The 19165-nt window shown below is 37.3% G+C and overlaps 1 protein-coding gene across 1 annotated transcript in view; it reads left to right on the plus strand.

The window, feature by feature from the left end:
* Positions 1-19165, plus strand: part of MALRD1 (MAM and LDL receptor class A domain containing 1) — a 296040-nt gene that overhangs the window by 141227 nt on the left and 135648 nt on the right. Inside the window, exons 26-27 of the mRNA XM_052803955.1 lie at positions 7065-7310; positions 10162-10319. Of these exons, the coding sequence (XP_052659915.1) occupies positions 7065-7310; positions 10162-10319 (404 nt within the window). The remainder of the gene's footprint in view (positions 1-7064; positions 7311-10161; positions 10320-19165) is intronic.

The raw sequence follows: 19165 nt of genomic DNA on the forward strand, positions 1-19165 counted from the left end.
TCAATGTAGTAGATGCATATGATGAGTACTATTTCTGAAAAAGCTTTGTTTAAAAACTAGAAGTGGATTCCTTTTTGTCTTAGTATTTCTTTGTCTACCCTCAAGAAGATAGGTTCTAAATTTCAGCTTGGCTTTGGAAAGGGAAGATTACATATAAGAATTAATATATCCCTGTTCCCATTATCCGTATGTCCTGTTACAGCAGTTTTCCTTCCATTTCTTTATGTTGGAGACTTAAACCATCTGATTAGCACTGGAATAATCATTATAACATGTATTGTATCTTCTTGTGGGTTTCTGGCAAGGAACAAAACAGTCTTAATGCTATGGCAATAGAAGGAGTATCTGTCAAAGAATCCAGGCCTAGGTCTCTTCTTATTCACCATGGGGATTTCCCATCTGAAGAGATTAACTGAAAACTTCCTTTTAAGCTGACCTGCTAGCATGTTTTATAGACTAAATAGGTGTAGAATTACTCAAGCAATATCGGAAAGTATGCACCATTTCTTTTACTAACAGTATAAGTATACCAGTACTGTAATAGTGGAGGAGTTAAAAAGGCCTAGTGAGACCTTCTCTAGTCAAAACCTGCTTTTTTTTATTTATTTTGATTGAATGCACATTTGCATACACTTAAGCACTTGAGACTGAAGCTTTTATTCTTTATAATATTGTTTTTAGAGTTCACCTGCCCTGGCTATAGTATATCCAGTAAACTCAGTATGAAGAGACACCGAGTGCCCATCTTGCCTTCAGCTCCCCTTATCCTTCAGAATTTCTTTTAACCTTAAATACAGCAAAGCACAATGTTAGGGCACACTGAATGTGTCACAGATTGGGTATGTCTTAAAGTGTATTGAGCGACTGACAAATAACCATCCTTTCCTAATGAGAAATACTAAAGTACCAGCAAACGGACAAAAGATGCTTTACTGCTCTGTTATGGATAGAGACAATAACATTGAACAGTTACAAGCTACCTTGCTCTTTGTATTTTTTATTCTTAATGGTTCTAAGGATGAATATTACTGGATCTGATTACTGGAAAGGAATTCTCTTGTGTTCGTATGTGGAAATGGACAAGATAAGAAATCAACTGAGGAAGCTTTGGTTGTTGGAGAAGCCTTCATCAGCTTTTTATCATGGGAGAAGCTTAGGTTAACAATTTCTTCTCGAAGTCCCTTTTGCAAATGAACTCAAGCTGCTGTGTTTTAAACTTTTGGTTGCTCAGAATGCAAATCAATATGTCAAGGTACTTCAGAGGCTTGCAAAACCAAAAATTCAAATGTTTGCACTCAATCCTAGAAAAAACAGACTATATACAAAGAAAGAGCTGATAATGTGTAGTAGATTTTTAGTCGTCTTTGTTCACAGCACTTCAACTTCTGAAAGTCTTTAAAAATTCCTGTAATTTCCAAAGCTCTGCTTTTGAAATGAGATGCATTTTTCACATTCCTGTGCTGACAAGCCATTATTACTATGCATCATCAACTGTGATGAGAGCACTTTACTCTGTGTCCTTGGGTTATACTAGTGAGATATTAGAGGAAAGATGTTCTAGTTAAAAATTTTTTTTTTTTTGAGGACACATACAATTCAGTCATACAGTAATGTCAACTCAGAGCAAGAATGATAATGGAGTAACTGTTGCAGGGAAAAACTCAGAGATCTAAATTATCTAGAAAGCCCCTATCCCTGGGATGTCAAACTCTTAGCCTGCTGATTAATTACTCTGGCCTCTGTACCAGATTATGGTTCTACAGGAACTCGAGCTTTGATATAGGAACAGGTATACTTCTAGCTATGTGAATGTGAATAAAATCTTTTGAGAATATTTTGAAGCAGTTCTAGCTTTTCAAGCCTACTGATGTGTTATTCTGATACTTCTGAGAAGTGCAAACTATCCCATTCATTTGATTAGATTTAGGTTTGGAAAACATAGATGATGATACCAATAAATATAATAATTTTAAGAAGTGCAAGTTTAACAACTTTTGTAATATCATTATTACCAATCTGTTTCCTGTCATTCTACAACATGAATTAGCTTGCTGATGATTTTAGAGCAATGCTGATATAAAATAAGAACTGAAAAAGAAACAAGTTAAATTATGAGAATTAAGTGTTAAATGCTTACGAATAGAGTCATAACTAGTGTAATCCCATATACAATCATATTTTTGCAATTTTCTAGAAGTTATGATCTTATTTATCCTTATCACTTTAATTATCATACTTAATTTATTTCCAATAAGCAAAGATGTTTGAAGGACCAGCTTCAAGAAGGTTGGAATCTAATGGAGAAAAATGAGATTTTCATCTCTATTTTGTAGCTACTGTAGGCATGGATAAACATTTAGTTTATCTGTTATAAATTCTCATAATTATATAAGCAAATTAAGGTCTACAACTGCACTTTGATTTTTAAAACCAACAGGCAGTACTATTAATATGCAATTTAACCTCCTGTATAACACTAACCAGGTTTTCATCTAGAGTTTTCCCTGATTTATCAAATAGTTTTAAGCTAAACTAAAGCATATCTGTTGGGAAAAAAAATAGCCTCTATTTAAAGCCCTTAACTGATAGAGAATTTATCACAGTCTTTGGTTATCTGTTCAATGGTTAATTACTCAATCATTTTATTTTAATTTTAACTTCACTAACTTCCATTTTCCAGCACATAATGCTGGGTTTTTTCTACTAGATTAGAACTTTCTGTTTGTGTTCTTATAGGTAATTAAAGAACATGGTCGAGCTATTTCTGAAGCTTGTCTCTGATAAATTACATTAATTGGGTTCCATTTGGTCACTCAATGTAAGTGTGTAATCAGACAAGTCCTTTAGGAATCTTTCATGGCCAATCCAAGCAAATATGAAACAATTTGCTTTCATCAGTATTGAGTGAAAATGAAATCATTGCATACTCAGATATGAGTTCAAACACCTTGTAAGGACTTGTAATGAATTTTAATGGTAAAGTAATAAGTGGCATTAAAAAAAAAAATAATTAGCTACTACCTTTGTAAAGGGAAGGATGAGGGATTCTCATCCTGAAATAAAAAGCAAACTAAATATTGTGGAGAAAACAAACAACTGATAAAGAATTTGAGTGATAAAAAAATTACCTTTAAATATAAGGTGTTTCTGAACAGAGATGTAAAAAGATCATCTGAAGATCTCAAGAGCTTTTAAGTGATAGTGGAAGAAATTGAGTCCTTCTCATATGTCTTCATCCACTAAAGTGAAATAAAAAAATAAATAAGAGTGCTTGTGCATCATCTTATCATACATTTATGGAGTTAATTTATTTTAGAGTATTTAAAATTTTAATTTATTTTCAGAGAGGAGCTAAAAAAGCAATAAAGTTATTACTGTGATAGAGGGTGATATAAAAATTAGCTATCTCATAGAAAAGTCCTGTTGTGACACAGGCTATGGTTTCAAAAATTAAAGAATAATTTTTTCCCCTTTGGAATTACTTCTTTGAGAACACAACCATTCTTGCCAGAGTTTGAAGTTTACATGAATAATACACATAGATCCCATTTCCTAATATGAATGTCTTTTCTGTAATTTATTGCTGTTCTGCCTCAATGCTGCAACCTATATACCACGTTATCTTTATTACTATTCAAAGTTCATTGATGTAGAAGATAAGCCATATTTCAGCTCTGTTAGTAATATTATTTTCTCTCTTGATATTTGCAGGTACATTGTTTTTCAAAATACATTTAAGAGAAACACCTTTATAAAATAGAGGTGACTAATCTTTGTCCTAATTGCATATTTTAAAATATAAATGTTGCATCTGTTGATTTTGCTCAGGGTATATAAAACAAGGGGATTATGGACTGGTGCAGCTGTTTTCCTCTGTTGCGTAAATCCTCCTCAATTCAGAGATTATTGATCTGAAAGACGTAACAGCTCCTTTGGGGGCACTGCAGCCTAGTGTGTGATGCCGTTACCACATAGGGCAATAAGTCTACCTACTAATAACCTTTAAGAAACACTGCCTGGAGGAAAAAGTTACTGAACCTTGCTAAGGAGAAGTTCCTCTCAATTAAATATCCCTATTATACCCACAAGCACCTATATAACAGAGTTTGGATTATTAGGTTTGAGAAAAAGTAGGGAAGAAAGGAAGAGAGCTCAGAAAAAACATTTTCTTATAGGTGTGTTTGGTTTGGATTTTGGTTGTTTGGGTTTTTTTTTTACAGTTATAAAGCCTTAGAAATACGTCATTTAAAGAGAAAAGATACTATGGAAGTACATCCAGAAACAAGTCACGTTCCAGACTCAGTTAGACAGTGTAATATCATTCATTACACATGCTTGAAAAGATTCATTCATGCCAGGATTCAAGATGGATTTTTTTGTTTTTCCTCAGAAAACAAAGACTTCTACTTTTCAACTCCACTTTTTCTCTGACTTGAAATTGGAAGCAATGCTACAAAGGGACCTCAAAATGCAATAGCTATTGCAGTTATTGATCACAATGAATAGCAAGGAAAAGTATTTCCAAGCATGGACTGCATCCTGAAATTTAAATTCCTAGTTTGCTGACAAAATACATTTTATGCTTAAATTCTTAGTGCAATCACATAAAAGGAATGTAGGGTTATAATAAGTAGCTCCTAAAAATAGATGCCATTTAAATTAGGCAGCAATCTTATAACAAATCTCTGTTGTCCTTTGGGAAACAACACAGATGATTGAAATTCTGAAACAGATTGATAGAGAGAAGTTTCAGATGGACTCCAACTGTCTTGCAGGTTGCAATAATTAGACAGTGCCTGATACACCGATGCAATTACTGCATTCTTTTGGCCAGGACCATTTTCAGAGATACTAATAAATATTAAAAAATAAATACTAATAAATATTAAAAGTGTACTAATAAAAAATCACACTGATGCTTTCATAAACTTGTAGCTGTGAACTTCAAACAAGTCTTTTTCTTCTAGTCAGAGCCTACCCATTCTCCTTGTCTCCAGCTCTGGAGACCTTTGCCTGATGCTCTTGACTTTCTAAGTCATTATCAGACTTTTATTCTGGCTTACTCTTTTCTGTTCAGGACTTTTTCCTCCTTTCTCTGAGCAACTGTTAAAAGCCAAATCATACGCAGTCTTCTAGAGCAAACATGATACATATTTTTATGTTACTAGGAAATTGTGAATTAAAAATGAATAATTTCCCTGGAAAACTTGCTAGATATTTCTAAGGTATTTCAGTATTTATTTGTATTTAATTATTTATTTTTAATGCATATGTGTTAGGAGGATTTTTTACTTTAAAAAGAGGGGTTAATGCTTGTTTTCTTTAGCTAACTTGTAGCCATTCAAGGCTTGCTTTCACTTTACCCAAAGCCTGCAGCAAAGGGGTGTGGCAATGGTTTTTCACTTAGTTTGGGGCATTTGTAATTTAGAGTCTAGCATAAACAAAGTCCCAGAGATGGAGGTTGCCAACACACCAACTGAATACCCCATTGTCCTGGTTTCAGCTGGGATAGAGTTAACTGTCTTCCTAGTAGCTGGTACAGTGCTATGTTTTGAGTTCAGAGCGAAGAATGTTGATAACACTGATGTTTTCAGTTGTTGCTCAGTAGTGTTTAGACTAATGTCAAGGATTTTTCAGCTTCTCATGCCCAGCCAGTGAGAAAGCTGGAGGGGCACAAGAAGTTGGCACAGGACACAGCCAGGGCACCTGACCCAAAGTGGCCAACGGTGTATTCCATACCATGTGACGTCCCATCCAGTATAGGAACGGGGAAGTGGGGGGGGGCAGGGATTCGCCGCTCGGGGACTGGCTGGGTGTCGGTCGGCGGGTGGTGAGCAATTGCACTGCGCATCATTTGTACATTCCAATCCTTTCATTATTGCTGTTGTCATTTTATTAGTGTTATCATTATCATTATTAGTTTCTTCTTTTCTGTTCTATTAAACCGTTCTTATCTCAACCCACGGGTTTTGCTTCTTTTCCCGATTTTCTCCCCCATCCCACTGGGTGGAGGGGAGTGAGTGAGCGGCTGCGTGGTGTTTAGTTGCTGGCTGGGGTTAAACCACGACACCCATCTCTTACATTCTTTTTGTTAATAAATCAGTTATTCTGACCTCTTAATAAAATCCAGCCTTACATGAATTTTATTTAGCTCCATCAGGTCCTCCTTTAAATTAAGGTAGTGGTAATGGAAACAGGTTTTTAGCACCATGTGATTTTCAGTATCAATTAACTCAGGTTCTTCCCATACTTATACAACTTTCATACATGTGCATATTTTAATTTTATGTCTGATAAGTTAATATAGGGATGCTCTTATTTTTAAATAAAATTAGGCTTGTGCATTTATTTCTAGTAGAGTGGAATGGACGAAGGAAATAGGGAGGGTCCATTTCAGAATGTTGTGTCTCCCTTCCTGATTAGAGAATGTACTGAAGGGGCTGCTTATTATCCAGAGCCCTTCAGAAACTGATCTGAAATGAATACATGAAGCTTGGAAATGGATCCTGTGAAATGAGTCCTACAATTTTGAGGCTGTACAATACCAGAATTATCCCTCAATAATGCCAGGGATACTGCACAAAAAGGACAGCTTCAACCCACTGAACTCGCCTACAGAAAAAAAAAAAAAAAGAAATCCATTAAAAGGCAAACCTCTGTAGTTAAAATAGAAAAGCTTTTTCTTCCAAATTGGGGCTGCTAAACTAAGCTCAACTTTGCAGCTAAAATGAAATGGTTTAATCCTACACCACATGAAAGGAGAATGTCAGCAATTAAGTCAGACTAGAAAGCTTTGTTAGTGAAGGAATGCCTGGCTGGAACTTGCCCTCAAAGGCTTTACAAGGGAAACAGTCACTTATTTATGCAATCTCTTGACGAAATACAAAAGAAATAAACTGATAATGGATTGGCACTTCAGGGGAACCAAAGGCTTTTAATAAAACTGCTCTGGACCACCCTCCTCCTCCTAAATATCAAACTTTCTCAGATGTAACCTTCCAGTAACCTTGCTGGGATGCATGGCAATGCGATTCACCAGGACACCCCCATTCTTCTCTTTTCAGGCTCCTGCTCACACGGCTATTGGCAATGTCAGAACGGCAAGTGTTACAGACCAGAACAAAGCTGTGATTTTGAAGACAACTGCGGGGATAATACAGACGAGAGTGAATGCGGAACTTCCTGCACCTTTGAGAAAGGCAGATGTGGCTGGCAAAATTCCCTGGCAGACAATTTTAACTGGGTGCTGGGGGTCAGCTCGCCTCAAAGTCTTAGACTTCCTGGGGACCACACGCTTGGAAATAGAACTGGTATGTTGTCAGTTCACAAATGAGATGTAATTGTCTTCATGGAGCTTCTCATACCTCCCTTCACAGGCAGCAGGGGGGTTCTAACATGTCTAATCAGGGTGTCATTTTTAATGAATTAAATGTGTAATGATATCAAAATATTAATTACTGTTGTAAAATGAATTTACGTTAGGAAAAATTGATTCTTAGTTCTTTCTCCTTTAAGTATTGCTGTATGAATCAAGCAAGATAATTTGTAACTTGTCAGGAGAGAGGCATTTGGTCTGGCTGCAGCTTGCAAGGGTGAGTTAGCTCAGCTCTGAGATCCACTGGGTCCCGCTCCTCCAGAGCTTGAGCTTATTTCCAGGAAGCTTAAAGTTACCCATAGTGACAATTCATAGTTTAATTTTAGGCAATTTTAAATAAATAAATTTAAATAAATAAACCTCCTTTGTCAGTAGCAGTGCAGCTCCTGGTTTGTTTTGGCCAAAGCACCCAGTTATCTGTTCTTGTTCTTGCTACAAGCTCTGTGCCTTCATCCTCTGTCTTTGAAGGTCCCATAGCTCAGGCAAAGATGTTACCGAAGCTGAGCTCAGAACTGATCTTAAATTGAAATATTCTACAGCAGAGTTGCAGAAAGGTGTGGGACTTGGATTTAGTAGTTGTTAAATGTTTACATGACCTACTGAAGGGCAAAACCCAATAAACCCAAAGTTTACTTGAAGATATGTAGAAACTCAGGGGCTAGTGAAAGCTTGCCAGGGTGACTGAGGGTGAAACAGGCACAAATAATCACAAAGATTATGCGTTCATATGTTTGTAAATTTTGAGACAGTCCAGCCTGGCTGCATTTCACTGATCTCAGAGTAAGATGTAGTACAAGAGAATTGCCCTGTGATGTGTCCCTGTCTTTCATCTGGCTTTTAAAGTAGCCATTTCTGTTAGAACACAGATTTATGTGTCTCCATGGTATATATGTTTAATCTGCTCCACATATGAAAAAAATTACTGCTGATCTAATTCTCAAGCCTGGAAGTTTACCCTATAATCTCAAAGTTAAGTGTTTTTGTTGTGGTGAGTGATCAAACAGGTCACATTCTCCATTTCTTACTCAAGAGCTGCTCTGTAGTCTTGAAATTGTGTTCTCAAATAAATATATTTAAAATTAATTTCACTTTTCACAATTTTAATGTGGTCAAATTTTTAGAGGTGAAGGTGGTATCTGGCCATATTGTTAGAACTGATAGCAATTAATAATTGTGTTCATTATGAAAGAACGAAAACAAAATTTAGCTCAGCTGTTAAAATTTTGTCATATGTGGTAGAGGATACTGCAGTATTCAGTGATCAGTCCTTGTACAAAGACGAATTTCAGCACTTACTTCCAAAACCACAGCTCTTGAGCTTACATCTAGCAATTGCTTAATTCTAACTCCCCTATTAGCACCTCCATTTTCAACATTAAAATGTTGAAAACTTGCTTATGACTGGAAATACACCATTCTGGTTGGAATTAAGTGATTTGTCCTATTATCTCCTAGCCAAGCTTGACTAAATGTGATCAGTCCACTGTCCCACAGTGCTGGTCCCAGTCATTCAGATCAAGGGGCCTTTCAGTGTCCCTTGCCTGCCACCTCAATCAGTCAAGTTTCCTTCCACAGAAGACTATGAAAGTTTTGGGGGTTGGGTTGCTTTGGTTTGGTTTGCTTTGCTTTGGTTTCCTCCAAACAGAAGTCATTTGCCTAATATTAAACAGGCGTTAACAAACATCAGCATGCCCAGCACTCAACCCAGTCTAGCCACCTCTTCCTAGTAGACATTGATATGGCATGCTTTTTGTATCTTGTATTCTTTAAGTACATGGCTTTTTTTAACACACAAAATAGCAGATGTAGAAAAAAAAAGTTTATTTGCATTTTCTAATTATATATATTTTTTTAAATATCACCATGAAAATGTCACTACACTTGTTAAGTATATGCTTAACCTCAGGGCAAAAGCAAATTTCTCATCCCATGATATTATGGCAAACATATATGGTTGTAACTTAGCCAGAGAAGTGTCAAAGTTAGAATGAACCCATTTTACTCTCTCTCTAATGGCGTAAAATTTTTTTCTCTAATTCATATGCAAACTTTAGTAGATGTGCAACTATAATTTAACAGTGTGTTATTTATACTACATTTATGTTTATGTGAACTACAGTTTTGGTTTTTGTACCAAGGAAAAAAATGAATTTGAAAACTTGCAGAATTTATTATACTTCTGATTAAAAATAAAAATGGAAAACTCAAGGACCGTATTAGTGTTGGATAATATTAACTGTCGGCATCTGTTTTTGCAATTTTCTCTGATTAAATAATTTAAATGTGAGTTAATATTCATACATTAAAGAGTACAGATGGCCAAAGGTAATATGAATCATTAGGGATACCTAATGATTTATAAATGTATGAATGTTTTTTGCCTATTTCACCATTTTTTGTATAGTGTGACTTGCTATTTTGAAGGTTATCTTTCAGAAAACTTCATCCTGAAATTTATCACAGTGTGGATATTGTATGATGTACTGTCAAAATAGCAACTAATGCCATTGAGCAAGGACATATCATCAGAGTAGCTGGGAAACATGGAATCATTCTCGCTCTTCCACACAGGCCCATCCAAATCTTAAGCTGCTCCCAGTTTATTCCTGGTATAACAAGTACACAAGGAATGTGACCTGGTCATTTTTTACCCTAAGACAAGGTTCATTAGTATAGGACCTATATGGGAAGTATACTTAATATGTCTCTGCATTTACTTTGCTGAGTTTTGGAATCTAATTTGAAAGTCTAAAACAATTTTTCAGTAATACATAATTTAATTTCAGGACAATTCCTGTACCTTGAGGCCACCGCAATAGGCCTAAAAAATGAAAAAGCCCACGTGAAGAGTTCCAGATGGAAAGAATCAAGTGGGACTTGCGTGATGAGCTTCTGGTACTTCAAGTCATCAAAAGCCATGGGACGTATTCAGGTTCTGATTAAGGTAATAAACCAAACTTTTTATTTTGAATATCTGATATCTGTAAGGGTATATGTGCTCCAGCAGAGTGCTTTGGCACTCTGACATTCTGGTGTTCGGCTTGTAGACCGGAAGAGCTCACACACACCTCCTAGTTCAGTGCTGGTTTTTATTATTCTAGTCTCTTAAAAATGTTTTTACCATTTCTCTTCCAAAAGAAGTTTCTCTGAAAAGCCACAGCAAATCTTTTTAAAACCTCTTTCCATTTTCCCTTTTCACATACAGTGCCTTTCTCTTTGATATTCTCCATGTGAGAACTATTTTCATATTTTGCTGCCATGCCTATCGGTAGCTATCAGTATATAACCCTATTGTTCTGATGGGATGATATGCACCAAAAAAATGAATTAGCAACCTGTACAAAGTGAGAATAAAATGCAAAATTATGACTGTATTAAGTTATGTATCTTTTTATGTAGACAGGTACAGAATACATAATCAATTTTCTTTAGAAATGGCAGTTTCTTCACTAAATGTGCGATGACCAAAAAATTATAAAAAAAAAGAAAAAACTATTTAGTTATTCAGTTACAAATGAAAACTGATACGTTCCTTGAAAACTGACTGTTTCATTTGTTGTTCGTTAAAAAGAAAAAGGATTAAATGCTTGTAAAAGCAAGTTTTAAATCATAATATGATTCTGAATAAAATGTAGAAATTAATGATCAGTGCAGCAAAAGCACATATTTCACCTCCCTGTGCATGCTATGCATTTTAATACCATTGGGCATTTTAATGGTGTTCCAACACAATGGCCAAATATACCACTTCTAGATGCAGCAGAAACCTTTGCAAATGAGAGTTTGTGTATTTGTGCTTACCTGTATCTGTGTAGGGAGTTCTGGCTATTCAAGTATAAATCATGGTGCACTTTATTTGCCATATGTCTATTAATTTCTCTTTCTTCAGTATCTCTAATAAAATCTTGGGATAGAAATTAATTTGGTGAACTGCATTCAAATTTCTGTTTTCTTTCCAATGTACATGTTGACTGCCTTCAATTTTAATGATAAATCATATTTCATCCTTGAAAATGAATTGCTAAAAATTGTTTCTCAAATGTTCTGGATGTTATAAGAATAATTCAAAAGCCTGGAATATAAAATGTTTCAATAGTCTTTAACATCTAAAGACACAACTTAGGCTAAGTCTGTCTGAAATATAAAAACAATGAGCCTTGTGACAGACATTAGGAGATTTTTTCATGGATTAGTCCAAACACCTACAAATGACAATAGTCCCCTCATCAAGTAGCTGTAATTAATGGGATGTATTTATACAGCTATTTTTCCTAGAAAATCTCAAATCCATAAAGAGGGCAAGCAGATAAAAAAAAGTAAATTTGTTGTTTGAAAATAACTTCTCTTTCGTAATGTATTCAAAAAGGAAAACAAAAATAGATCCCATTGCTTAAAATGAGTAAGCTGCAAAAATAAACATTAATTTTAACTCAAAGTTCAAATTATGTTCTCATCGCGTTATTCAAAGTTGTATCTTGTACCACCCAAATATTGTAATTATGAGCATTTTAGGATTGTTTAATTTTAATTGTAAACTAACTTACAAACTAACTTTGGTGGAAAATAAAGAGCAGATGCATTAGGTATGTGTGAGTAGTTTGCACTTAAATTATCACTGTTGATTGCATACAGTAATTATCACATTAAGTATGTTGCAACATGGACAGTAGCCTTAAAAACATAATTATATCTCATTTTATTACATGCAGTGAAATTAATAATACACAATCAAATACTTCTGTTAAACAGGAGACAAAAGAAGTGAAATAAAAGAAAATCAAACAAACCACACTACCTAAAATGAGTTAGAGAGACATTTATTCTCTGTTGGGATACTGTCTCTGAAGGGTTCAAGTCCAGTAGTTAAATTCGTAATTATTTTTTCCACCCTTGGGATGGACAAAGGGATTTAATTATTTTTTATTTTTTACATATGACCTGAGCAGACTTTTACTAGATAGTTATCCCCATTGAGACTCTTTTCTACTCTACTTCTAATATTTGTTTGAAATATAATTTTATATATGTTTCAATGTATAATTTTATTATCCTAATAAACTTTTCAGACATTATTTTTATGTTATTTTAAATCCTTGCTACAGGGATCTTAAAGAGATTTTTAAAGGTAAAGAAGACATTTGAGTAATGATTTACTATTCTTATTCAATTTTTTTAATGAAGGCAAGAATTTTGCATGGAGGTAGGAAAAATTATTCTCATTATTGTATCCCAGATTGTATTGCAGATTGGCCTAGTTTACCTGCTATGTTGCTTATAAGGATTTGTAAGTCAGTATTATAGAGTTTCTATTTAGCAGTGTCTGTATGAATAAAATCTAATTAAACAACACATAGTCATGGGAAGTCATACTGAAGCTACACCTGCTAGCTCAAACTGCAATACCAAGATATTTCCATGCAGTTTGAGTATCTCTTGATTTAAAGTTAAGTTAATGTCAGTGAAAGCAGATCAGTAGATTGTGATTAGTAGAAAATGTAAGGAAGAGGAGATGACCTGGGAAGGAATTTACCATTTCAAGTTTGACAAGTTAGTAAACTGCCTCTAGCTAAAGTCGTCATGTCCATTAAAAATTGAACTGTGAGTGAACACCATAGCCACCAATGGCACAGTAATGAACAATATGATGAGGAAATGTCATATGGAGGCAGAATGAGGAAGACATTTCTCCTCCTCCTGAATATCACAGTGGAAGAAAAACAGTAATCAAGCATAAAAAGCCATCTTTTTAAAATCATAGTTCATGGCATGTATTGGTGTCTTCTCTTAATGTTCATGTTGCTTGTCCACATTCAGGAAGCTTAAGAATATTATCTGTCATACTACTAAAGTAGTATCTCAGATTACGATATAACCAATAAAACTGCAGGATCATAAAAGGGATACTATAGCCAAGCATGAACTTTTATGTTAAGGTTTTGTGGTGTGTTGACCCTGGCTGAACGCCAGGTGCCCACCAAAGCCGTTCTATCACTCCCCTCCTCCTCAGCTGGACAGGGGAGAGAAAATATAACAAAGAGCTTGTGGGTCGAGATAAGGACAGGAGACATCACTCACCAATTACCGTCATGGGCAAAACAGACTCAGCTTGGGGAAAATTAACTCAATTTATTACAAATCAACCAGAGTAGGGTAATAAGAAATAAAACCAAATCTCAGAACACCTTCCCTCCACCACTCCCTTCTTCCCGGGCACAACTTCACTCCCAGATTCTCTACCAAGCCCCTCAAGCAGCACAAGTGGATGGGGAATGGGGTTTACGGTCAGTTCATCACGCGTTATTTCTGCTGCTCCTTCCTCCTCAGGGGGAGGACTCATCACACTCTTCCCCTGCTCCAGCGTGGGGTCCCTCCCACAGGAGACAGTCCTCCACAAACTTCTCCAACGTGAATCCTTCCCATGGGCTGCAGTTCTCCATGAACTGCTCCAGCATGGGTCCCTTCCACAGGGTGCAGTCCTTCAGGAACAGGCTGCTCCAGCGTGGGTCCCCCATGGGGTCACAAGTCCTGCCAGAAAACCTGCTCCAGCATGGGCTCCTCTCTCCATGGGGCTACAGATCCTGCCAGGTCCTGCCAGGAGCCTGCTCCAGCACGGGGCTCCCACAGGGTCACAGCCTCCTTCGGGAACCCACCTGCTCCAGTGTGGGGTCCTCCACGGGCTGCAGGTGGATATCTGTTCCACCATGGACCTCCCTGGGCTGCAGGGGGACAGCCTGCTTCACCATGGTCTTCCCCACGGGCTGCAGGGGAATCTCTGCTCTGGTGCCTGGAGCATCTCCTCCCCCTCCTTCTTCACTGACCTTGGTGTCCGCAGGGTTGTTTCTCTTACATGTTCTCACTCCTCTCTCTGGCTGCCGTTTCCATCTGTCCCAATTTTTTCCCTTCTTAAAAATGTTATCACAGAGGCGTTACCACTATCGCTGATTGGCTCGGCCTTGGCCAGTGGCGGGTCCGTCTTAGAGCCGGCTGGTATGGGCTCTCTCGAACACGGGGGAAGCTTCCAGCAGCTTCTTACAGAAGCCACCCCTGTAACCCCCTCCGCTACCAAAACCTTGCCACACAAAGCCAATACATTCCACCCCTAAAGTGGTCACAGAGAAAAATCATTTTCTAAGGGAATTTCTCTGCAGTTACACTGGGGTTTTTCTCCTTAAATTGTACTACATATTCTTTGTACAGACCTCTCTGTATACGGAATAATAATCCAATCAAAATTATGGGCCATTGAACTAGTTGCAAAAGTACAGTATTCTTCAAATCAACCCCCTCAACATTTATACAAATGAAAGATGTTGACATTACAGCTATTTATGGAGACTGCAATATCCGACTCACCATCCAGCTAAATTAAAATTACAAATTGTTTAATAGCAGTGCAAAAGCTCACCAGGCAAACAGAATATAACCAGAAGAGACCTGGATATAACTAGTCAAAACTTTGCTAGTGCAGTGAGATTTTGAGATGCTTCTAAACTTCTCTGTGGCAGTTGTAAGAGAATACAATCTGCTGTAGGAGATATTTTGAAGCTGAAGCACAGCATACTTACTATGCCTGTTCTAGCCATGATGGTGGGGTTCTTTGTCAGCACTCAGTACTGGTTTATTTTATGAGTCAGAAGAAACAGAGTTATTTTTAAACATGCTTCTAAAGAGGCAAGCAAGAATTCTTAGGTGAAAGGAATGATACATTTTACTGTTCTGCTGATCTGAACATGTTTCCTCCTGCTGCTTAAGCTGTTTCTATCATAAAAAAGCAGCAAGTCTTAGGTATCACAGTGGGAAAGGAAGAACAATCAAAGGTTAAAAACATTTGTTGAAGATGATTTTTGTGGGATCAATGTTAATTGCCCTGCATATAGACATTGTCATTAAAAAAAGATAATTTAGGATTTAATCCACTTAGCGGGGGCCTCTTCCAAGGATTTCAAACAAGCCTCTCAAAAAAAAAAAATATGCAGACATGCAAGGAAGGTGAAACCTGCCATTAGTAACTACCTCCGCTGACTGTGACAAGGCCAATATACAAAGGATCTCATTAGGAAGCTCCAGTGGACCTTACTCAGGCATTTAATTAACTCCATCCAGTTACAAATGAGCAAAGACATAATGATATTCAGGAGGACAAGAGGTCCTGGCCAGCTGATGGCAAGGGAAGCACTCACACTGCTGCAGGGACAGACTAACCTGGCCAGAGCAAGAGGCAGCTGGAGCCAGGAGCCAGCATCCTCCAGCTGCTCTGGGCTGATGCAGCACAGACCCTGTCAGCTGGCTGCTGCGACTTCTCAGCAAAAGCTGGAAGCCGTCTCCATTGTTCCCTTGATGCTGTTATGGGTTTTAGCTAGCCTAAGGTAGAGAGGAGGGGAGAGGGCTGGTACTGTACAAACATATAGCTTAGCAGGTGCCACAGCCCAGGTATAGATGACTCATGGTGGGTTTTGTAATTCCCTGGTTATTTTTAGTGGAGCAGCCTACTGTCCTGAGCTGTCAACAGAAAAACCTGCAGCAGAGAAGCTGCAGATGCCAGCTGATATCTTCTGGACTTTTGTATTTCTAGGATCGAGTAGTTTAAAAAGAAATTTTCACGAATCGATATCATTGATGCTACTTCTATGGGAAGTCATTCAAGAATAAAGTCTGAGGAAACAACTTATTCTACTTCACAGCTTAAAATAGACTGTGTATTTCTACATTGATTCTTCTTACTGGCTGCATGAAAAACAATCAACTCCTCACATTAATGTAGAAGTTATAGACTCCATTGGTTTCAGGTAGCCTCAAAGCAAATTATCTGACCTCCATGCAGCTAGAGGAAAAAATGTTAAATTTTCAAAGATTTGCTTGAATGTTTTACTTAAGAGTCTGCTGAACTTCAAAACCTGAAGCACAAGTCTTATGACAAGCGGCTGAGGGAACTGGGGCTGTTCAGTCTAGAAAAGAGGAGGCTGAGAGGAGACCTTATCGCTCTCTACAACTACCTGAAAGGGGGTTGTAGTGAGGTGGGTGTTGGTCTCTTCTGTCAGGTGGCTGGAGATAGGACAAGAGGAAATGGCCTCAAGTTGAGGCAAGGGAGATTTAGGTTAGATATTAGGAAAAATTTCTTTACTGAAAGGGTTGTCAGGTATTGGAACAGCCTGCCCAGGGAAGTGGTTGAGTCACCATCCCTGGAGGTATTCAAAAAGCGAGTGGACGGGGTACTTCAGGACATGGTTTAGTGGGCATGGTTGATGGTTGGACTAGATGATCTTGAAGGTCTTTTCAAACCTAAATGATTCTATGATTCTATGCTCCAAACAATGTACAAGATGTAGATTTTTCACTTCCCCTCTTAAGACATAATAGACTTTTTAGAGAAATTCTTTAAATCTAAGGCAGAAGTGTAAAGTTTTCTAGTATTTGTATATGGGTGAAATAGATATATGAACCTATCTAGCTGTATGTTCAGTAGCTTACATTTATCTTTTTTTTCCTTTGAATCCTAGTATTTTGTTTATTTCAAATAGTTTTCCTTTATTAAATCCAGCAAAATACACATTCAGGAGAATTTGGTTCCACATAGCAGCACATGGGTAATGGTCTTTATTTAATGAGTATCTATAGCTCTCAAAAGGGACACAGTTTTAAAATTTTTACTCCCATTGTTGACCTGTGAACTGTTATTAAAAGTTGTATCTGAGTCAATGAAATATCCAATCTGACTAATGAGTCAGAGTAAGGGAGTATTACCTTAGCCCCAGGAGCTTTAAAGGAAATCAGTGGGGATACTGTGAAATACAGTATTACTTGTCAAGAAAGAAAGGAAGATTAACTTTTATGGTAGCTTTAGTTCCCAGAGCAAGACAGTTTTGTATTTATATTGCCTGAACTGAATGCAGAATCTGAAGCAGCACTTTCCACCTTTTTAGGCATTGTTTCAAACAGGGTTGTTGTAGGTCTGATTTTGACCCCATGACATAAACATATTTCCAAGTAAATTGTGACTCAGACAATGATTAAATAAAAATAAGTCAGTTTTCAGTGGAAGCATCATTTCTCAAAAACAGTTTATACATAAGGGACAAACAAATATGCACAACCGTAGATAAGGGTAGACACCATTCAGTGCATTTTATTTTCTCAGATGAGTACATTAGGAAGTTATTTCAATCTTCTTAACTGTAAATTATCGGAAGCGTATAATTCATTGTATTCTTACACTGCAACAAGATGTAAGCACTCATTCCAAAGAGCTGGTGAGCAGGAATAATACATTTGGATGTGTTTTGGAGGAAAAAAGTCTTTGAAGAAGGGTTAAAGAATCACTCTTGTATTTTGGAATCTTACTCGTGAAGACAAGAGGTTCATCAGAGGATTTGTAATTTAAAATCATCACATTTCTAGAAACACATATCAGAGAAATATTCGTATGTGAATTATTAAGCATTTTTTTGTTTAAATTCTTTGAGAACTTGACCTTTTTCTCCCTTAGGAGATGAGGATGACGAGTAGTAAAGGATTAGTGTGACTAAGGGCATGTCTCTGTCAGGCAGGGCAGTGCCTGGTTAGAAAACTGAGTAGGCTGAGAGATTTAGACAGCACGATGCATACCGAATCATCGAAGCAACACAGCAATATACTGTACCATTATAGCTGGAATCGCAAGCCCTGCCTCTCATGGCTAATACCACTATCCTATTTTCTGTCCCAACCTGGCACCATATTGCACATTGTGACATAGACGAAAAATGCACTTTTGGTGTCGTCCTCACTGCAAAGTTCTCCGGTGCTGTTTCACTGAACACGTTCCCCAAATCAGAGATGTCTGGGATTTACTTTATTGATTTGTCGGCTCATAAGCTCACAGAGTGATGGTGGTTACGTTGCTGCTTTTTAGCATATGAGGCTTTGAAGCATCTCTGGAATCTTTGCAGGTGTCCTGGTTTCAGCTGGGATAGAGTTAACTGTCTTCCTAGTAGCTGGTACAGTGCTATGTTTTGAGTTCAGTATCTGAAGAATGTTGATAACACTGATGTTTTCGGTTGTGGCTAAGTAGTGTTTAGTCTAAAGTCAAGGATTTTTTTCAGCTTCTCATCCCTAGCCAGCGAGAAAGCTGGAGGGGCACAAGAAGTTGGCACAGGACACAGCCAGGGCACCTGACCCAAAATGGCCAATGGGGTATTCCATACCATGGGACGTCACATCTAGTATAGGAACTGGAGGAGTGGGGGCGGAGAATCGCCGCTCGGGGACCAGCTGGGTGTCGATCGGCAGGTGGTGAGCAATTGCACTGTGCATCATTTGTACATTCCAATCCTTTTATTATTGCTGTTGTCATTTTATTAGTGTTATCATTATCATTATTAGTTTCTTCTTTTCTGTTCTATTAAACCATTCTTATCTCAGCCCACGAGTTTTACTTCTTTTCCAGATTTTCTCCCCCATCCCACTGGGTGGGGGGAGTGAGTGAGCAGCTGCGTGGTGCTTAGTTGCTGGCTGGGGTTAAACCACGACAGCAGGTCAGACTGCTTTTGGTCTTTTTTAACACTTTTCAGGGCAGACATTCAACAGCAGAAGTTGTGATTTAAGTATGTCTCAGGGCAGAGTTCTTTTAAGGATCATAGAGCTGCTGTTTAATGACTTTACTGAAGCAATGGACATCAAAATCAGGTCTTTTTTATATAGCAGCTGTGAAACAGATATTTTTATGAAGACAAAAGGACTTTGTCTAAATGATAGAGGCAGCTTTGAGCTTTGAGCATTTTTATTAGTTTTTCATATCTCTTCTTCTAAATAGGT

This window comes from Harpia harpyja, chromosome 1, assembly GCF_026419915.1.
Source record: "Harpia harpyja isolate bHarHar1 chromosome 1, bHarHar1 primary haplotype, whole genome shotgun sequence".
NCBI classification, from domain to species: domain Eukaryota; kingdom Metazoa; phylum Chordata; class Aves; order Accipitriformes; family Accipitridae; genus Harpia; species Harpia harpyja.